Here is a 21,471-nt window from a genome sequence, read left to right as displayed (position 1 = left end):
GTGAAGCCTGATTCTCTGCTATGACATGCAGACTGATTCTCTGCTGACATGAAGCCAGATCCTCTGTTACGGGACCTCTCTCCTCTGCCTGGGTGCTGGGCCTAAATTTATGACAATGGACTGTTGCAGTGGTGGCTGACGTGAAGCCTGATTCTCTGCTATGACATGCAGACTGATTCTCTGCTGACATGAAGCCAGATCCTCTTTTACGGGACCTCTCTCCTCTGCCTGGGTGCTGGGCCTAAATTTATGACAATGGACTGTTGCAGTGGTGGCTGACGTGAAGCCTGATTCTCTGCTATGACATGCAGACTGATTCTCTGCTGTCATGAAGCCAGATTGTCTGTTACGGGACCTTTCTCCTCTACCTGGGTTCTGGGCCTAAATTTATGAAAATTGACTCTTACAGTGGTGGGTGACGTGAAGCCTGATTCTCTGCTATGATATGAAGACTGATTCTCTGCTGACATGAAGCCAGATTGTCTGTTACGGGACCTTTCTCCTCTGCCTGGGTTCTGGGCCTAAATTTATGAAAATTGACTCTTACAGTGGTGGGTGACGTGAAGCCTGATTCTCTGCTATGATATGAAGACTGATTCTCTGCTGACATGAAGCCAGATTGTCTGTTACGGGACCTTTCTCCTCTGCCTGGGTTCTGGGCCTAAATTTATGAAAATTGACTCTTACAGTGGTGGGTGACGTGAAGCCTGATTCTCTGCTATGATATGAAGACTGATTCTCTGCTGACATGAAGCCAGATTGTCTGTTACGGGACCTTTCTCCTCTGCCTGGGTTCTGGGCCTAAATTTATGAAAATTGACTCTTACAGTGGTGGGTGACGTGAAGCCTGATTCTCTGCTATGATATGAAGACTGATTCTCTGCTGACATGAAGCCAGATTGTCTGTTACGGGACCTTTCTCCTCTGCCTGGGTTCTGGGCCTAAATTTATGAAAATTGACTCTTACAGTGGTGGGTGACGTGAAGCCTGATTCTCTGCTATGATATGAAGACTGATTCTCTGCTGACATGAAGCCAGATTGTCTGTTACGGGACCTTTCTCCTCTGCCTGGGTTCTGGGCCTAAATTTATGAAAATTGACTCTTACAGTGGTGGGTGACGTGAAGCCTGATTCTCTGCTATGATATGAAGACTGATTCTCTGCTGACATGAAGCCAGATTCTCTGTTACGGGACCTCTCTCCTCTGCCTGGGTGCTGGGCCTAAATTTATGACAATGGACTGTTGCAGTGGTGGCTGACGTGAAGCCTGATTCTCTGCTATGACATGCAGACTGATTCTCTGCTGACATGAAGCCAGATTCTCTGTTACGGGACCTCTCTCCTCTGCCTGTGTGTGTGCTGGGCCTAAATATATGCCAATGGACTGTTGCAGTGGTGGCTGACGTGAAGCCTCATTCTCTGCTATGACATGCAGACTAATTCTCTGCTGACATGAAGACAGATTCTCTGTTACGGGACCTCTCTCCTCTGCCTGGGTGCCGGGGCCTAAATATCTGAGAATGGACTGTTCCAGTGGTGGGTGACGGGAAGCCAGATTCTCTGCTATGGAACCTCTCTCCAATTGATTTTGGTTAATTTTTATTTATTTAATTTTTATTTTAATTCATTTCCCTATCCACATTTGTTTGCAGGGGATTTACCTACATGTTGCTGCCTTTTGCAGCCCTCTAGCTCTTTCCTGGGCTGTTTTACAGCCTTTTTAGTGCCGAAAAGTTCGGGTCCCCATTGACTTCAATGGGGTTCGGGTTCGGGACGAAGTTCGGATCGGGTTCGGATCCCGAACCCGAACATTTCCGGGATGTTCGGCCGAACTTCTCGAACCCGAACATCCAGGTGTTCGCTCAACTCTACCCACAACATATAGTACCTCTCTGGATGAGGGAACAGAAAAGGACAGAGGCAGGTTTAGGACAGGTGAGGTCACAGGGCCTGCTCCCGGGACATGCCAACTAAGTGTTGTGTCTAACGAACCCACCGACTCTTGGCTGGGGGTGTCTGATGTCACTTGCAATGAAGTCAAACATCGAGTCAACCATTCACCACACAATGGCTAATAAGCCCTTTTTCTTTCCCCCCACTAATACATGGCAAAAAGAGGCTTTAGAACATATAACTGTGTCTGTGAAGGGCAAATATATATTTTTTGCCACTAATACACGCCAAAAAGGGCTGTAATTTTCGTACTTCCCTACACAACCCTAATAAGCCCCCCCCCCATTAATACACAGCAAAAAAAAAGGCTTTAGAACATATAACTGCTGCCGTGAACGGCAAATAATATTTTTTTTCCCCCACTAATAGACGCCAAAAAAAGGCTTTAGAACATATAACTGCGGCCGTGAACGTCAAATAAAGTTTCTATTTTTGTCACTAATACACGCCAAAAAGGACTTTAATTTTCTCACTTCACCACACAACGGATAATAAGCCCCCCCCCCCCCCCCCCCACTAATACACGCCAAAAAAAGGCTTTGGAACATATAACTGCAGCCGTGGACGGCAAATAAAGTTTATTTTTTTGCCACTAATACACGCCAAAAAAGGCTTTAATTTTCCCACTTCACCACACAACGGCTAATAAGTCCTTTTTCTTTTTCCCCACTAATACACGGCAAAAAGAGGCTTTAGAACATATAACTGTGTCCGTGAAGGGCAAATAATATATATTTTTTCGCTGCTAATACACGCCAAAAAGGGCTTTAATTCTCTCACTTCACCGCACAATGGCTAATAAGCCCTTTTTCTTTTTCCCCACTAATACATGCCAAAAAGAGGCTTTAGAACATATAACTGCGGCAATGAAGGGCAAATATTTTTATTTTTGCCACTAATACACGTCAAAAAAGGCTGTAATTTTTTCACTTCACCACACAACGGCTATTAAGCCCCCCCCCCCCACACTAATACATGACAAAAAAAGGCTTTAGAACATATAACTGCGGCCATGAACGGCAAATAAAGTAGCTTTTTTGCCACTAATGCATGCCAAAAAGGGCTGTAATTTTCTCACTTCACCACACAGTGGCCAATAAGCCCTTTTTCTTCCCACTAATACACGCCAAAAAAAGGCTTTAGAACATATAAATGCGTCTGTGAATGGCAAATAACGTTTTTTTTTGCCACTAACACACGCCAAAAAGGGCTTTAATTTTCTCACTTCACCACACAACGGCTAATAAGCCCTTTTTCTTTTTCCCCACTAATGCACGTCAAAAAAAGGCTTTAGAACATATAACTGCGGTCATGAAGGGCAAATAATATCTATTTTTTGCCACTAATACATGCCAAAAAGGGCTGTAATTTTTTCACCACACAATGGCTAATAAGCCCCTCTTTCTGCTTCAGTACTGTGGAATAATTCCTCCCTATCCTTTCCCTGCACTTCTAATACTCTTTCCCTGAACTTCTATTGAGCAAAATAGAAGTTTTCAAGTCTTTCCTAGCACTATCCCTAGCGCCTGCTGACGTCTCTCCCTGCACTAAGTACACTGAAAAATGGCTGAATCCAAGATGGCTGAGGCTATTTATAGGGCTGATTGGCTGCATGCATGGCATTGTGGGTGATCCCTAGTTCCCAGAGTTCCTTGCTCCATGTCCTAACCACGAAGCTTCAGGAAATTACTGAAATTCGAATCGAATTCCACTTCGTCAGCTTTGATTAGTTTATCTCTAGTCCAAACATTATGAAATAAGTAGGGTGTTGTGTAGGGCATAGTGCAGGGATGTAAGATCTCTTACTAGTGTGTCTGTCCGGCGCTCCGTTCCCCCGCTGTGCCCCACTTAATAATTTCCATACCAGGCGGGAAAAGTAAATCATCGGTACAGGGATGAGAAGACTGCTCTGTTTCTCAATGGGCGTCTCCTTCTCGGTGCAATCACAGCGGAGAAAGTCACAGCCAGGGAGAAAAAAAGCTCACCTTCTCCCTGGCTGTGATGCTCTCCGCTTTGAGTGGACCGCGGGACAGTCAGGGAGAAGGAAACGCCCATTGAGAAACACAACGCCCTACAGGAGACGCCCTACACAACCCCTACTTATTTCATAATGTCTGGACCTATGAAAGGTCCTCTTTAAACTTTAAAAAAAAAAAAATTTCCACCTGTTTTAAAGCTATTAGGCCCCTTTCACACGGGCGAGATTTCCGTGCGGGTGCGATGCGTGAGTTGAACGCACTACACCCGCACTGAATCCTGACCCATTCATTTCTATGGGGCTGTTCACATGAGCGGTGATTTTCACGCATCACTTATGCGTTGCGTGAAAATCGCAGCATGTTCTATATTCTGCGTTTTTCACGTAACGCAGGCCCCATAGAAATGAATGGGGTTGCGTGAAAATCGCAAGCATCCGCAAGCAAGTGCGGATGCGGTGCGATTTTCACGCATGGGTTCTAGGTGACAGTCTATTCACTGTATTATTTTCCCTTATAACATGGTTATAAGGGAAAATAATAGCATTCCGACTACAGAATGCTTAGTATAATGGTGCTGGGAGGGTTAAAAAAAATAAAAAAGTTAACTCACCTTATCCCCATGATCGCCTAGTTCCCGGTCGGTCTCTTCTTTAGCTGTGGCTAAAGGACCTTTGGTGATGTCAGATCACATGCTCCATCACCATGGTGATGGACCATGTGATTGGAGCATGTGATCTGACATCACCAAAGGTCATTCAGCCCAAGCCCACAGCTAGAGAAGAGACCGACCGGGAACTACACGATCTTGGGGATAAGGTGAGTTAACGTTTTTATTTTTTTTTAACCCTTCCAGCACTATTATACTAAGCATTCTGTATTCAGAATGCTATTATTTTCCCTTATAACCATGTTATAAGGGAAAATAATAGAATCTTCAGAACATCAATCCCAAGCCCGAACTGCTGTGAAGAAGTTCGGGTTTGGGTACCAAACATGCGCGATTTTTCTCACGCGAGTGCAAAACGCATGACAATGTTTTGCACTCGCGCGGAAAAATCGCGGGTGTTTCCGCAACGCACCCGCACATTTTTCCGCAACGCCCGTGTGAAACCAGCCTTAGTCCCTTTAGGTGCCTTGTACAAGGGATCTTATGATCCCCTCTCCTATTCACTCCAGTAGATCTATATTAGGGTGAATAGAATTTCTACACTCTCCATTCTGACCTATGCCTCGTGCATAGGTCAGTATGGAGATTGCCATGACAGGCCTGAAGAGCTTCAGCAGCGTCCAGGCTGCCATGGCAACTGATCAGAGCCCTGTGATTTCACTGCATCCCTCTGCCTTCACGCATAGGTGCCATGATCAGCGTTGACAGTTTTTTTTCCGTTTACGGGCCGTTTTTTGTGTTCCGTATACGAAACCATTCATTTCAATGTACTCTGTATGCATTCCGTTTCCGTGATCCATTTTTCCGTTCCGTTGAAAGATAGAACATGTCCTATTATTGTCCGCAAATCACGTTCAGTGGCTCTATTCAAGTCAATGGGTCCGCAAAAAAACCGCAACACATACGGAAATGCATCCGTATGTGTTCCGTATGTGTTCCGTATCCGTTTTTGCGGACCCATATATAGAAAATGTTATGCCCAGCCCAATTTTTTGGAAAGTAATTACTGTATACTGTATATGTCATACGGAAAAACTGAACAGAAACACAACCGAAACAAAAAAACTAAACAACTGATTAACCGTGAAAAACAGACTGCAAAACACTGGAAAAGCCCTACGGTCGTGTGCAATAGGCCTAAAGATGTTAGAATGCTTAGCTCTCCTGTGTTACTGAATTTAAATGCTCATACCCATAATGGAATAACCTGAGTATCTAAATGTAAAAACATGATCAATGCATACACATACACTCAGTATTGCTTCAATATTGGTGCAGGGGTTCATATGAGAGTAACATCTACATGGAGGCTTAGGATGAATTTACACATGGCAGATTTATTGCAGAATTTTCTTGTCACGGATGGTGTTGCAGAAAACTAGAAGTCACAAATAAAGATCCAACTGACTTGATCCCAAACTAAGGAACATATGGGTGACCCCTATAAAAGCCCTAGAGCTCTCCCTGACTGCTCAGCCCATGCAAAGATCTTAATGATAGTAAATTGCATGCCCTCGTACCTAGACTGAGTGACACCTGAAAACCCTACAATAGTGAGGGGACACGACCACCGTCTCCCTGCACTTAATACGGAGGGAGTCAGGGTCACCTAGAATCAAGCCAACAGGAAAACACAAATAAAGGAAAAGACTTATCTGAGGAACCAGCAGTTGCAGCATCTAGCAGTGAGCACAATCCAGGAAGTTGTATAAACCGCAAAGTGATGCAGTATGGGAGGGGATATAAAGGGATGTAATCAGTGCAACTTGATGACAGCTGAGAGAGGGAAACGAGATGACAAAACGAAACCAAAACAAAAGAACCTCAAGCAAAAGGTACTGAAGAACGTCTGTCAGAGCTTCCCAGAGATCTGGCGGTGACATTTCTATGACTCTCTCATTTATTTGAATAGAGCTTGCAGAAATGCATATACTGTAGATTGCTACACTGAGTGGCACCTGTTTGCCATGGCCTGGAGTATGTCTAAAGGGGCATCGATCTTCTCACTTATTGACTGGTGAGTATTCTTCCATGCTTGTTATTCACTATTTGGGTTGCTATTTTGTTTCTCCTGTTCGTAATCTCTGCCTTAGAGCTTATGCACACTTCCGTTGCTCGGCCATCCGTGCATTGGGGATCGCAATTTGCAGTCCCCAATGCACGGGCAACATATGTGCGGATTCCACAACCGGATCCAGACCCTTTTAACTTGAATGGGCCCGTGATCTGTCCACACCACAAAAAAAAGTGGATGAGGTGAGTAATTTTTTTATTTTATTTTTTTAACCCCCAACATCCCTAATTTACTTAGCATTCTGTATTAAGAATCATATTATTGTCCCTTATAACCATGTTATAAGGGAAAATAATAAAATGTACACAACACCGGTCCCAAACCCGAACTTCTGAGAAGAAGTCCGGGTTCGGGTCTGGTTACCAAACATGCAGATTTTTCTCACGTGCGTGCAAAACGCATTAAAACGCTTTGCACTCGCACTGAAAAATTGCGCATCCTATCCGGCCCTCACACGCGACGCCTGTGTGAAAGAGGCTTATAACATTCTGCCTGCAGATTGCACTGCATTTTGTGGTTCTATTAAAGGCTACTTTTACACCATCATGGATCAGAAAAAACACTTCCGTTACTGATAATACAACCATCTGCATCAATTATGAACAGATCCGGTTGTATTATCTTTAACATACCAAGATGGATCCGTCATGAACTCCATTGAAAGTCAATGGCGGATGGATCTGTTTTCTATTGTGTCAGAGAAAATGGATCCGTCCCCATTGACTTACATTGTGTGTCAGGACGGATCCGTCTTGCTCTGCACAACATTGTGGACAGAAAAACGCTGCTTGCAACGTTATTCTGTCCACGATGAGGACGCAACCAAATGGAACGGAATGCATTTTGGGGCACTCCGTTTCATTCAGTTCAGTTTTGTCCCCATTAGCAATGAATGGGGACAAAACGGAAGAGTTTTCCCCCCGCTATTGAGATCCGGATCTCAATAGCGGAAAGGGAAAGTGCAAGTGTGAAAGTAGCCTTAGGCCTCTTTCACACGGGCGTTGCGGGAAAATGTGCGGGTGCATTGCGGGAACATGCGTGATTTTTCCGCACGAGTGCAAAACATTGTAATGCATTTTGCACTCGCGTGAGAAAAATCTGCATGTTTGGTACCGAAACCCGAACTTCTTCACAGAAGTTCGGGCTTGGGATCGGTGTTCTGTAGATTGTATTATTTTCCCTTATAACATGGTTATAAGGGAAAATAATAGCATTCTGAAGAATGCATAGTAAAATAGTGCTGGAGGGGTTAAAAAAAGAAATAAAATCAACTCACCTTAATCCACTTGATCGTGCAGCCAGCATCTCTTCTGTCTTCTTTCTTTGCTGTGTGCAGGAACAGGACCTGTGGTGATGTCACTCCGGTCATCACATGGTCCATCACATGATCCATCACCATGGTAAAAGATCATGTGATGGATCATGTGATGACCGGAGTGATCGGGTCTCCATCCCGATCGTCTCCTAGCAACCGTGCGTAAAAATCGCACTGCATCCGCACTTGCTTGCGGATGCTTGCGATTTTGACGCAACCCCATTCATTACTATGGTGCCTGCGTTACGTGAAAAACACACAAAATAGAGCATGCTGCGATTTTCACGCGACGCACAAGTGATGTGTGAAAATCACCGCTCATGTGAACAGCCCCATAGAAATGAATGGGTCGGGATTCAGTGCGGGTGCAATGCGTTCAACTCACGCATCGCATCCGCATGGAATTCTCGCCCGTGTGAAAGGGGCCTTAGTCTTTGATATACAGTAAATAAAAATATAATGATATTTCAATCAGGCTTTTTATTAGCCAGGCCTGAGTATGAATGACAGAGATGGTGCAGTTATATTGGATGCCTTAGCATGAGCAATAACTAATGAGTATAAGATGCAGATTTGCAGATTTACCAATGTGCCTGCACATAGAAGCTTTTTAAATAGTGGCTCAAAGCTGCCTAGCCCTGGACCAGGCCAGGTCTAGACAGCCTGTAAAGGTTTGCACCATTTATAGGAGGAGTAAGTCTGCCTCTTTGTGTGCTGTATGTGATTTAGGATTGTCTGAAGTTAAATAAATAAAAATTAGTAATTAAAATAAATGATTGAAATGTTATGATACATCCATAACTGCATTAGCAGCGAATGTACTGTTTTTGTACAGTCACTCAGAATTGAGAAAGCTCGTTGGAAGAACGAGTGAAACGTTTTCAAGAAATCTACAGTACGTCCAGTTGCCTTGATTTATTCTTTACAGATATACTGTTTTTGAGTTAACAGCGACATTCTAGTACATTGATGAACATGGATGCTAGATTCCAGAGGTTTTCCAGCATATTTCTGTCTGGCCCGGTTGAGTAAAGCTTGTCATTATTTGCAAACAGCAATTTCACTTATTATTTGACACAACGGTATGATAATGCTCCTCCTGAGTGACAGGATGAACATATACTCAGTTGAGTCACATTATGAACAATTACGCGTAGCTCATGAAGAAAGTCACTTGTAATGAGCTGGCTTGGTGGGTATATAAGGTGTGTGATAGGATGTCAGCACACATATCCCCCATAACTGTCAGGGGTAAAAGGGGCCATTTATCAGAGTTGCAAACAGGGATGATTATTGGCTTTCGGTGCTAGGGCAGCGGTATTTCAGAAACTGTTTGTGAACTGTTCACATTCTGCTGTGGTGAAAGTGCATTGTGAGTGGACAAATGGCACCATTGCGAATAAGTGACATGGAAACTGCAGAGTACCACATGCCACTGATGTGAGAGGTGAATGTTGGCTGCAAATGTGCTCAAGGGCTCACTGCCAAAATTAACCACGGGCTACCAGACGTGTCTAAAACAACTGTTCAGTGGACTCTACTGCGTATGGGGCTCCGAAGCAGACGGGTGGTCACTACACATCTGCTAGAAATGTCTTATATTAGTTGGAAGAGCATGAACAAAACTTACAAGTACTACTCTAGCCCCCTAATATCCCAGATTTAAACCTAATTGAGCATCTGTGGGACCACCTTGATTGTTGTGTTTATTCTATGCACTACATTCACCTGTCAGAATCTGTGATTTGAAGGTAGAAAAAGATTCCAGCATGTTGTAAAAATCTATCCTTTATTGTGATAAATCGCATAAAAAAAACACACACATCCCCACTGTCACCTGACATGTTTAATCTTAATTAGAGATGATTAGGTGAATTTGCCGTATTTCGGCAAGAAATTCATTTTGTTCTGAATTAATTCGTAAAAAATCACGATAAATCGGGTATACCCAGGCCACTCTGCCTAATCATATTCATCCCACTTGGTGGTCCAATCTCAGTGTGAATACTGCCTAATCTGCATAATCATATTCATCCCACTTGGTGGCCCAATATCAGTGTGAAGGCTTGGAAGTTAAACTACGGGGAGAGTACAAGGAGAGTGCAGAGAGACTGCAGGGGGAGTGTATCGCCGTGTGCATTACGTTCTAGTGCACCCGCGTTCATAGTTAATCCATTCTGTAGGCACTGTGCTGTCAGTATTACAGGTGTAAATTATCGCCGTCTACATCACTGCAGTGCAAGATTCATAGCTAATCCCTTCTGTTAAACAAAAAAAATAAGAAAAAACGAAAAGCATACAGCACCCTTCAGTAAAGCAAAAAACCTGTGTGCGCCCTGCAGGAGCTGTGTCTGAATGGCTCCTTAGTGGAACAAAATAAAGAAATGGAGTCAGCGCCAATAAAGTAGTGGAGGAAAAAATTTTCTTTTAATGCATGTTGTGGCTGTCCAAACACATGCTTTTTAATACCTTCTGTTAGCTGTAGATTTACAGTGCTACAGTATCACAGGTCAGTGTTACCGTCAGGTCTAATTTATTGCTGTTCATTTAACTGAACAGTGCCCCAAGAATCAAATAGTGGCCCCATGACAGTGTGGGGAGGGTAGCAGCAGCAGCACTGACAGTAAAAGGGACAATAGTGGCCCCATGACAGTGTGGGGAGGGTAGCAGCAGCAGCACTGACAGTAAAAGGGACAATAGTGGCCCCATGACAGTGTGGGGAGGGTAGCAGCAGCAGCACTGACAGTAAAAGGGACAATAGTGGCCCCATGACAGAGTGGGGAGGGTAGCAGCAGCAGCACTGACAGTAAAAGGGACAATAGTGGCCCCATGACAGAGTGGGGATGTGGACCAACAGCAGTGGCAGGAACAGGGACAATATTTGCATCTCCTCTGTGTTCTGGACCCACTCCTGCTTTTGGCTTACAAATACTGATGCAAAATGCTGACCATATTTGCTCAATTTGCATCCGTTTCTGCCATTCATGTCTGAAATCATATTTTTTTTTAACAAGGAATAAAAGTCCTTCATGCATGACTCCCACTGCCTTCCTCTGCTTGTGCAGGTGGTCTAACATATCGAGCGTGGAATTCATGTGTAATAGGTGGAAATGTCGCATATCAGGAGTTGGGTGAAGAGCATTTTGCCTTTGCAGCTCAAGGAGGGCATGTTTTGCATGTTAAGAGTGGCTGAAGTGCATTCACAGTTTTCTGGCCATTTTTAACAGCTCTTGCAGTTCAGTGGAAGACTTGAGGAACCAGGTGACAATGAGATTGAAGACATGTACCATTCAGGGTGCATGGGTCTTCCCTCCCTGATGTAACCCATCTCTGGTTGGCAAGGACACAGCCAGTGTTCGATTTCTTTATTGATAACACCAAGCAGTTCCTTCCCAGTGTGGCTCAGTTTGCCTAGGCTGACGAGGTGCAGAACCACGTAACAAAGTCTAACTTTGCATACGTGGTATACTGAAGGACCACTGTGAACTGTGCCTACAGTGGAGGGTGAGGACAAGGTGGAGGATGAGGTAGAGGAGGACATTGGTGCAGAAATACCACGATTACAAAGCAGAACAGCATTGCCATAATCGTGCCAAGCTGCCGGTGTGCCTGGCCCAGACCGATATTTGCCAAGTGGACTGTGAGCAATATATATCCTTGACCATAGTTACAACTCCATACATCAGAGCTCGCGTGAACTCTAAGACACTAAGAGGCCTAAGGACTGGACCACCTTCTGATCAACGTATGTGTAGAGCTTTTTCTGGTAAAGTAATATCGGCTTGGGACTCTCCACCTTTGGTGGGCACAAGCTATCAGTTCTCTAAAATGTGCAGAGTCAACTACATGGAAAGGGAGGGACTGTAGTACAAGCAACTTGGCCAGGTGCACGTCCTGCGCTCAAAATCTGTGCTGACCTGTAACTGCTGACTGTCCCCACAAAACTCATCCTCGCTGAAAAGCGGAGCATGGCCGGCGGCTATTGTTACTTGGCTAGCATAAGGAGCAGCAAAGGCAAGAGCCATGTTCAGGACAGATGAGGGCACAGAGGCAATTCGAGTCAACCATACAGCTGGATTGTTAGTCAAAACACGACCTCTGGATGACAGTGGCACCTCTGGCCAATTGCTGCAGCTGCTGCCACCCCCTTCTTCTGCTGCTACTTGTGCTGACTACAGCAACATTTTTGCCACTGCCCGTTCTTTTGGAGGGCCTAGGCAACTGTCTGTTGGCCATAGTGTACAGTAACTGTTTCATTAATGTAACAGATTAACTTTGAATGTCGCTGCAGCTGAACAAGATGCATGCGGCTATATATATTAGACCATCATTTAATACTGAGGCACAGTAATTCTATTTGTATAATAACAGGTTAACCATACAGGTGAAACTCGAAAAATTAGAATATCGTGCAAAAGTCCATTTATTTCAGTAATGCAAATTAAAAGGAATTGCATTAATGCAGCTTAAAATTTGAATTTTGTGAAAAGGTTCAATAGTCTAGGCTCAAAGTGTTACAATCTAGTCACCTAATTAATCCATATCCCCAAAGGGTACCTCAAAATTGTGACTTTGGGGTTTCATAAGCTGTAAGCCATAATCATCCAAATTATACCAAATAAAGGCTTTAAATATCTTGCTTTGTAATTAATGAGTCTATATCATATGTTAGTTTAACCCTTTAAGTTGTATTACTGAAATAAATGAACTTTGCATGATATTCAAATTTTTCTAGTTTCACCTGTAAATGTGGCAGCAGTTGAACAAGATGCACGTGGCAATATATTAGACTGCCCTTTAATACTGAGGCACAGTAAGTCTATCTGTAAAATGATGGATTAACTATGAATGTGGCAGCAGTTGAACAAGATGCACATGGTGATATATTATACCGCCCTTTAATACCGAGGCACAGCAAGTCTATCTGTAAAATGACGGATTGACTATGAATGTTGCAGCTGTTGAACAAGATGCACGTGGTGATTACACTCAATCTGCAGTCTCCCTGATGTTTCCCTACGCGGTACCTACAGTCTCAAAAAACTCTCCCTATGATCTCCCAACACTTTCCCTGCAACCTCCGTATCCAACATTATTTTTTAAACATTTTCCAGCAACACTGTCCCTAGTACATTAACCCATTGCCACGTCTCTCCCTACGCTCAGCTCACAGTGAAATGGCAGAGACCGCGCGGGATGAGGGTTTTATAGGGCTCTGACATCACAGGGGGATGGCTAACAGTGGTTTGTGTGGCTGCACAGCTTAAAGGGGTTGTTCAGGTTCAGAGCTGAACCTGGACATACCTCCATTTTTACCCAGACAGCCCCCCTGAATTGAGCATCAGGGCAGTTCATGCTCCAATGCTCTCCTTTGTCTTGCCCTAAATCGCGCAGGGCAAAGACATTTTCAGGAGTTCCGGTGACGAACCGGGCTCTCCATGGGGCTGCCAGGAAGCCTGGTGATGTCACCGGCACTGATGGGCGGGCTTCAGCGCTGCCCTAGCCAGTAAAACGGCTAGGGCAACGCTAAAGCGCGGCCATCAGAGACAGTGATGTCACTGAACACACTGCTGGGTGGAAACTTCCGCCCGGCAGTGTGTTATTGCAAACAAAAGAGCCCTTGCCCTGCACAATCTAGCGCAGGGCAAGGGAGCACATCGGTCATTAGATGCTCCGATGCTAACATCGGAGGGGGCTTCCTGGTTGAAAATATGGGTATGTCCGGGTTCAGCTCTGAACCCGGACAACCCCTGTAATGGGTGATCTCGCATTCCTGATTGTTTGTTTACCGCAAATCTCGAGGAAATTCGGATTTGTGGCTAATCTAATTTTTCCTAAACTTGGGATCAAATTCCACTTCGAACTCCACTTCAGATGCTTTGATTTTCTCAACACTAGTCTTAATCATAGAATAAATATACATACACGTACCCTGCTTTTAAATATAAGTATATATATATATATATATATATATATATATATATATATAGTCATGGCTGTAAATGGCACCCCTGAAATTTTTCAAGAAAATGAAGTATTTCTCACAGAAAAGTATTACAGTAACACATGTTTTGCTATACACATGTTTATTCCCTTTGTGTGTATTGGAACAAAACCAAAAAAGGGAGGAACAAAGGCAAATTGGACATAATGTCACACCAGACTCCAAAAATGGTCTGGACTAAATTATTGGCATCCTTAACTTAATATTTGGTTGCACACCCTTTGGGAAAAAATAACTGAAATCAGTCGGTACCTATAACCATCAATAAGCATCTGACACCTCTCACCCGGAATTTTGGACCACTCTTTCTTAGCAAACTGCTCCAGGTCTCTCTTATTGGAAGGGGACCTTTCACCAACAGCAATTTTAAGATCTCTCCATAGGTGTTCAATGGAATTTAGATCTGGACTCATTGCTGGACACTTCAGAACTCTCCAGCGCTTTGTTGCCATCCATTTCTGGGTGCTTTTTGAAGTATATTTGTTGTCATTGTTCTGCTGGAAGACCCAAGATCTCGGACTCAAGCCCAGCTTTCTGACACTGGGCTCTACAGTGCGACCCAAAATCCATTGGTAATTCTTAGATTTCATGATGCCTTGCACACATTCAAGGCACCCAGTGCCAGAGGCAGCAAAACAACCCCAAAACATCAATGAACCTCCACCATACTGTATTTCACTGTAGGTACTATGTTCTTTTCTTTGTAGGCCTCATTTCGTTTTTGGTAAACAGTAGAATGATGTGCTTTGCCAAAAAGCTCTATCTTAGTCTCATCTGTCCACAAGACGTTTTCCCAGAAGGATTTTGGCTTACTCAAGTTCATTTTTGCTAAATGTAGTCTTGCTTTTTTATGTCTCTGTGTAAGCAGTGGGGTCCTCCTGGGTCTCCTGCCATAGCGTTTCATTTCATTTAAATGTCGACGGATAGTTTGCGCTGACACTGATGCTCCCTAAGCTTGCAGGATAGCTTGAATATCTTTGGAACTTGTTTGGGGCTGCTTATCCACCATCCGGACTATCTTGCGTTGACACCTTTCATAAATTTTTCTCTTCCGTCCACGCCCAGGGAGATTAGCTACAGTGCCATGGGTTGCAAACTTCTTGATAATGTTGCGCACTGTGGACAAAGCAAATCTAGATCTCTGGAGATGGACTTGTAACCTTGAGATTGTTGATATTTTTCCACAATTTTAGTTCTCAAGTCCTCAGACAGTTCTTTTCTCCTCTTTCTGCTGTCCATGCTTAGTGTGGCGCACACAGACCTACAATGCAAAGACTAACCCTGGGTTCACACCTGAGCGTTTTACAGCGCGTTCAAACGCGCTGTAAAACGCTCAAGACATGAAATCCAATGCTTCCCTATGGGAATGGTTCACACGTGGGCGTTTTACAGCGCGTACGAACGTGCTGTAAAACGCCCGACGCTCAAACAAGTACTTGAGCTTCTTTGGGGCGTTTTGACGCGCGTTTGTGGCCATAGGACACTGCAGTCAATGACACAAACGCGCGTCAAACGCGCGTTTACTATTACGTAAAACGCGCGTTTGAGGAACGCTCAGGTGTGAACCCAGGGTAAGGGTACTTTCACACGTTTTCTTTTCCGGCACTGGGTTCCGTCAAAAGGGCTCAATGCCAGAAAATAACTGATCAGGTATATCCCCATGCACCCTGAATGGAGAGTAATCCGTTGAGGATGCATCAAGATGTCTTCAGTTCAGTCATTTTGACTGATCAGGCAAAAGAGAAAACCGCAGCATGCTACGGTTTTATCTCCGGCGAAAAAATAACTGAAGACTTGCCTAAATGCCGGATCCAGCATATTTTTCCCATAGGAATGTATCAGTGCCGGATCCGGCATTCAAAATACTGGAATGCCGGATTTGTCCTTCCGGTCTGCGCATGCCCGGCAGTGAAAAGGTGAAAAAAAAAATGCTGGATCCGTTTTTCCGGATGACACCGGAAAGACGGATCCGGCATTTCAATGCATTTTTTTTGACTGATCAGGCATTTTTAAGACTGATCAGGATCCTGATCAGTCTTACTAATGCCATCGGTTGGCATACGTTTTGCCGGATCTGGCAGGTAGTTCCAGCGACAGAACTCTCTGCCGCAAGAGTGAAAGTAGCCTAAGTGAACTTCTCTCCTTTTTATCTGCTTTCATGTGTGATTTTTTTATATTGCCCACACCTGTTACTTGCCCCAGGTGAGTTTGAAGGAGCATCACATGCTTGAAACAATCTTATTTATCCACAATTTTGAAAGGATGCCAATAATTTTGTCCAGCCCATCTTTGGAGTTTGGTGTGACATTATGTCCAATTTGCTTTTTTTTTCCTCCCTTTTTTGGTTTTGTTCCAATACACACAAAGGGAATAAACATGTGTATAGCAAAACATGGGTTGCTGCAATACTTTTCTGTGAGAAATACTTCATTTTCTTGAAAAATTTCAGGGGTGCCAACATTTACATGACTGTATGTGTGTATATATATGTATGTATATATATATATATATATATATATATATATACAGACGTGGACAAAATTGTTGGTACCCTTTGGTCAATGAAAGAAAAAGTCACAATGGTCACAGAAATAACTTTAATCTGACAAAAGTAATAATAAATTAAAATTCTATAAATGTTAACCAATGAAAGTCAGACATTGTTTTTCAACCATGCTTCAACAGAATTATGTAAAAAAATAAACTCATGAAACAGGCATGGACAAAAATGATGGTACCCCTAGAAAACACAGAACATAATGTGACCAAAGGGACATGTTAATTCAAGGTGTGTCCACTAATTAGCATCACAGGTGTCTACAACCTTGTAATCAGCCATTGGGCCTATATATATGGCTCCAGGTAATCACTGTGTTGTTTGGTGATATGGTGTGTACCACACTCGACATGGACCAGAGGAAGCAAAGGAAAGAGCTGTCTCAAGAGATCAGAAAGAAAATTATAGACAAGCATGTTAAAGGTAAAGGCTATAAGACCATCTCCAAGCAACTAGATGTTCCTGTGAGTACAGTTGCACATATTATTCATAAGTTTAAGATCCATGGGACTGTAGCCAACCTCCCTGGACGTGGCCGCAGGAGGAAAATTGATGACAAATCTAAGAGACGGATAATCCGAATGGTAACAAAAGAGCCTAGAAAGACTTCTAAAGAGATTCAAGGTGAACTTCATGCTCAAGGAACATCAGTGTCAGATCGCACCATCCGTCGTTGTTTGAGCCAAAGTGGACTACATGGGAGACGACCAAGGAGGACACCATTGTTGAAAACGAATCATAAAAAAGCAAGACTGGAATATGCCAAACTACATGTTGACAAGCCACAAAGCTTCTGGGAGAATGTCCTGTGGACAGATGAGACAAAAATCGAAGTTTTTGCCAAGGCACATCAGCTGTATGTTCACAGACGAAAAAATGAAGCATATCAAGAAAAGAACACTGTCCCTACTGTGAAACATGGAGGAGGCTCTGTTATGTTCTGGGGCTGCTTTGCTGCGTCTGGCACAGGGTGTCTTGAATCTGTGCAGGGTACAATGAAATCTCAAGACTATCAAGGAATTCTAGAGAGAAATGTACTAGCCAGTGTCAGAAAGCTTGGTCTCAGTCGCAGGTCATGGGTCTTGCAACAGGACAATGACCCAAAACACACCGCTAAAAACACCCAAGAATGGCTAAGAGGAAAAAATTGGACTATTCTAAAGTGGCCTTCTATGAGCCCTGACCTCAATCCTATTGAGCATCTTTGGAAGGAGCTGAAACATGCAGTCTGGAAAAGGCACCCTTCAAACCGGACACAACTGGAGCAGTTTGCTCATGAGGAGTGGGCCAAAATACCTGCTGAGAGGTGCAGATGTCTCATTGACAGTTACAGGAAGCGTTTGATTGCAGTGATTGCCTCAAAAGGTTGCGCAACAAAATATTAAGTTAGGGGTACCATCATTTTTGTCCATGCCTGTTTCATGAGTTTATTTTTTTACATAATTCTGTTGAAGCATGGTTGAAAAACAATGTCTGACTTTCATTGGTTAACATTTATAGAATTTTAATTTATTATTACTTTTGTCAGATTAAAGTTATTTCTGTGACCATTGTGACTTTTTCTTTCATTGACCAAAGGGTACCAACAATTTTGTCCACGTCTGTATATATAATCTAGGCAACTCCATACACGGCATCCCAATAAAAACATATTAAAAATGACCAGAGGCAGGAAAATAGTAAAAAGCTTTGTTAGTATAAACTAATAAAATGTCATCATGTCTCTGCGATAATTCAGACCTGCAGAAAAATAAGTATTTACGGTTAACATCCAAAATGCCTCACTCTCCAATAGATGTTGCTTTAGATCCCCTCCTCTGGATAATTTAACCTTTTCAATGCCACTTAGCCAGATCACCGCTAGGTTTCCCGCATGATATTCACGAAAATGTCTGGAAGCTAATAGTGGTGATATCATTAATGTGCTCCAGCACATGTACCTTAAGGGCTGTTTCACACGAGTGGATGCCGTGCGTGACATCCACTCCGTGAATGACAGCTAAGACCCGATGCAGACTGCAGAAGCACGGAGCAGTAACATGACTGATAATGCTCCGTGCCTCTCTGTGATCTCTTTACTACGAAATCACAATGACAACTTTATCTCACTGTGATTTCGTAGTAAAGAGGTCACAGAGAGGCACGGAGCATTATCAGTCATGTTACTGCTCCGTGCCTCTGCTGTCCGCATCGGGTCTTGGCTGTCATTCACAGAGCGGATGTCACGCACGGCATCCGCTCGTGTGAAACCTAAGTCTCCTTGAAGAGCTACCTACAGGGCTGTAGCTAAAAGCTCATGGGCCCTGGTGCAAGAGTTCAGCTTGGGCCCCCGTCCCTCAGTGCTTGTTGGCAAGGGGCAGGGGAGCACATAGCCTTCCTGCTGCCTGAGGCAAACATTGAAAGGGCACCCCCTCATGCCAAATTCATAACCTAACCCCTTCCCTCCAGCCAGAGGTGTAAATTGACCAGTATGCACTTTCTATAATGCCAGTGTCTTATGTGGCACAAGGGTCTTTGGGCCCCCTTACGCTCCTGGGCTCAGTAGCGACCGCTACCTCTAAACCCCCTTTAGCTACGCGCCTGGCTACCTATATATGTTTGATCACATAATCTACAGTTAATCATATATTTTACTGCATCTGTATTACAGTTTATATCATTTTTAAATGGATAGGTAACAGTATGGGCAGAATAAGAGAAATTCTTGGTGGGTTCAGCAAAAATACACATTCTCCATAAAAAAAAAACCCAGTGCAATGTAACCAGGTCTTATTGGTACACACTGTTCTGGGTACACTAGGTGCAGCTGCTTGCCCAATAGTGGGTTCACAGTATGGTGGGCTGGCTCACCTAATAGATAAGCAAGGTGTGTGTGTGTGTGTATGTTCAAATGTGGAATGTGTAGGTTTGCCAGTACTTTTGTCCGTATAGTGTACTTTTATTAGTTTATCTGTATTATTAACAAAGGGGCAAACATTTCTCTACCAATGTATCATCTTTTCTATTGCCACGTACAATGTGAAAGTGGGCTTGGATAACAATAATATTCTCACAACACATTTTACTGTTTCCAGTTTACATTGGTTACAGGAACATTATAAGCATATGTACATATTAGCAATATCTTAACAATCCTCCAACACTCAGCAGATGGCTCAGCTAGGGAGGATGGTTTTCCTCATCAGTGAACCCTCTTGGACCCTGAAATGAAAACCTTCTGCTATCATTTTTATATATGTAACAATGAAAAAAAAAATTGGGTAAATTGCAAACTGTTACATCGAATACAACAAGGTATGAAATCACTTATCACTTACCGAGGTGCAGAAACTTGGGATGGTTAATATGTTGAGGTGAGGTTGCCTGTGCTAATGACAGCACAAAAAGCAGGAGAAGGAGATCCTTTAAAATCATTTCCAGGTTCCTGAACTGCTGTACTGAGGGTAGTGTTGGTATTTATACAGCAGGGGCAGTGTCATTGGAAGCTTTACACAGGGGACACAACACAACAATGTACCCTGATCAAAACACATGGGCCTGGATGGTTCTGCGTGTGCCTAGCATTCTACTTAGAAACTGACCGCTGGGACTAATATCAGCAGTTTTATACTGGCAGGCAGAAAACAAGCTCAGTTTGGACTATGAGGAGTGTGAGCGCAGAAAAATAACTCAACTGGCTGTTAATTATTTGAATATGAACAGTAGATCTATGTTCTAAATGTAATATATTGTATTGTCTTGTACAATTCAGTTTTGGGTATTTGCGTGTAGGAGGAGGCAACCCTCAAAAGGTAAAGGGACAATGAGAACTAAATATTACTACATTATATATGATATGGGCAATTTCAGACATCTGTAATACAGTTGCATATTACAGTCTATATTATAGCTACAGATGCCGTAAATCTGCTGAATCATTGAGACATCTTGTGATCTTAGATCAGTCTTACATAATGTTGGAGCATTATGTTCAGTGTTTGAAACAGTCTGCTGAGCATGTGCCCCAGATGTCCATACTGTGCATATGTCTCTTGCCGACTCCCATTTGCATACAGTAGAACTGTAACTTGGAATCAAATAAACGTAAAATACAGTTAAGGTAAAGCTATTGTAACATAAAACACCAAGCATACACAAAACATCCGCATCTATATTTTGATAGTTTATACATCTGGAGAATATTCCTGTGTTGAACCATGCAAAGCATGATGTCAATATAGTCTTAGTTCAGTAGAACTACATTTTATCATGGTTTCATACACTGGGGTGAACTTATGAAGCTCTATTTTATGGCTTCATAAAAGTCCCAAACTTTTTATGATCTTACACAGCTCTTGCCACTTTAGAAAAGTGTGTGGGAGATTGGATGTCGTAGCGAGACTCCGTGCCTGTGCCATCCGGGTGGGCTCAGGTGCTGCATCACTTACCTAGCTTCTGCTCGGTCTCCAGAATCCAGTGTACCACTCTGTAGGCTGCATCCTGGCTGCAAGGGCTCTTCCTATGTGTGTTTTTAAGAGATTTTTCTCTGCAGTACTGCAAGTGTTAATTCCCCTTTCCGATCCTGTGCTCAGCCAATGATTAATGCCAGCTTGATTAATGAACTAAATGGCTCTCCTATATATGCTGGGCTGTTTGTTCCATCTCTTGCCTAAGCAATCCAATAGATTCCTTTTGCTTTTCACTTGCTTGCTAGACCCTGCAACAGAGCTATAATTGATTTGTCTGTCTGTGTTCCAACTTCTATCTGTTTCCTGGATCCTGACTCTCTGCCACCTGACCTGACCCATGGCTGATCACCGTATTGACCCTGTCCTGCTTGCACTGACCCATGGACTGTTTCAGTGGTTCACACAAACTTTGCACTTCCTGACCTTGGCCTGGTATTGATTCCAAGTAGAGAACCAAAAATATTTTCCCAAAAT

General features: G+C 43.3%; 1 protein-coding gene across 1 annotated transcript in view; it reads right to left on the bottom strand.

The window, feature by feature from the left end:
- LOC122942421 (elastase-1-like) overlaps positions 1–20,041 on the bottom strand; it is an 80,067-nt gene extending 60,026 nt beyond the window's left edge. The window contains exon 1 of the mRNA XM_044300034.1: positions 19,867–20,041. Within this exon, the coding sequence (XP_044155969.1) occupies positions 19,867–19,963 (97 nt within the window). The 5' untranslated portion in view covers positions 19,964–20,041. The remainder of the gene's footprint in view (positions 1–19,866) is intronic.
- Between the last annotated feature and the right edge of the window lie 1,430 nt (positions 20,042–21,471).

The sequence above is a fragment of the Bufo gargarizans genome, chromosome 6, assembly GCF_014858855.1.
Source record: "Bufo gargarizans isolate SCDJY-AF-19 chromosome 6, ASM1485885v1, whole genome shotgun sequence".
Lineage (NCBI taxonomy): Eukaryota > Metazoa > Chordata > Amphibia > Anura > Bufonidae > Bufo > Bufo gargarizans.
The sequence above is the reverse complement of the archived record's forward strand: the minus strand, read 5'-3'. Positions and strand labels throughout refer to the sequence as shown.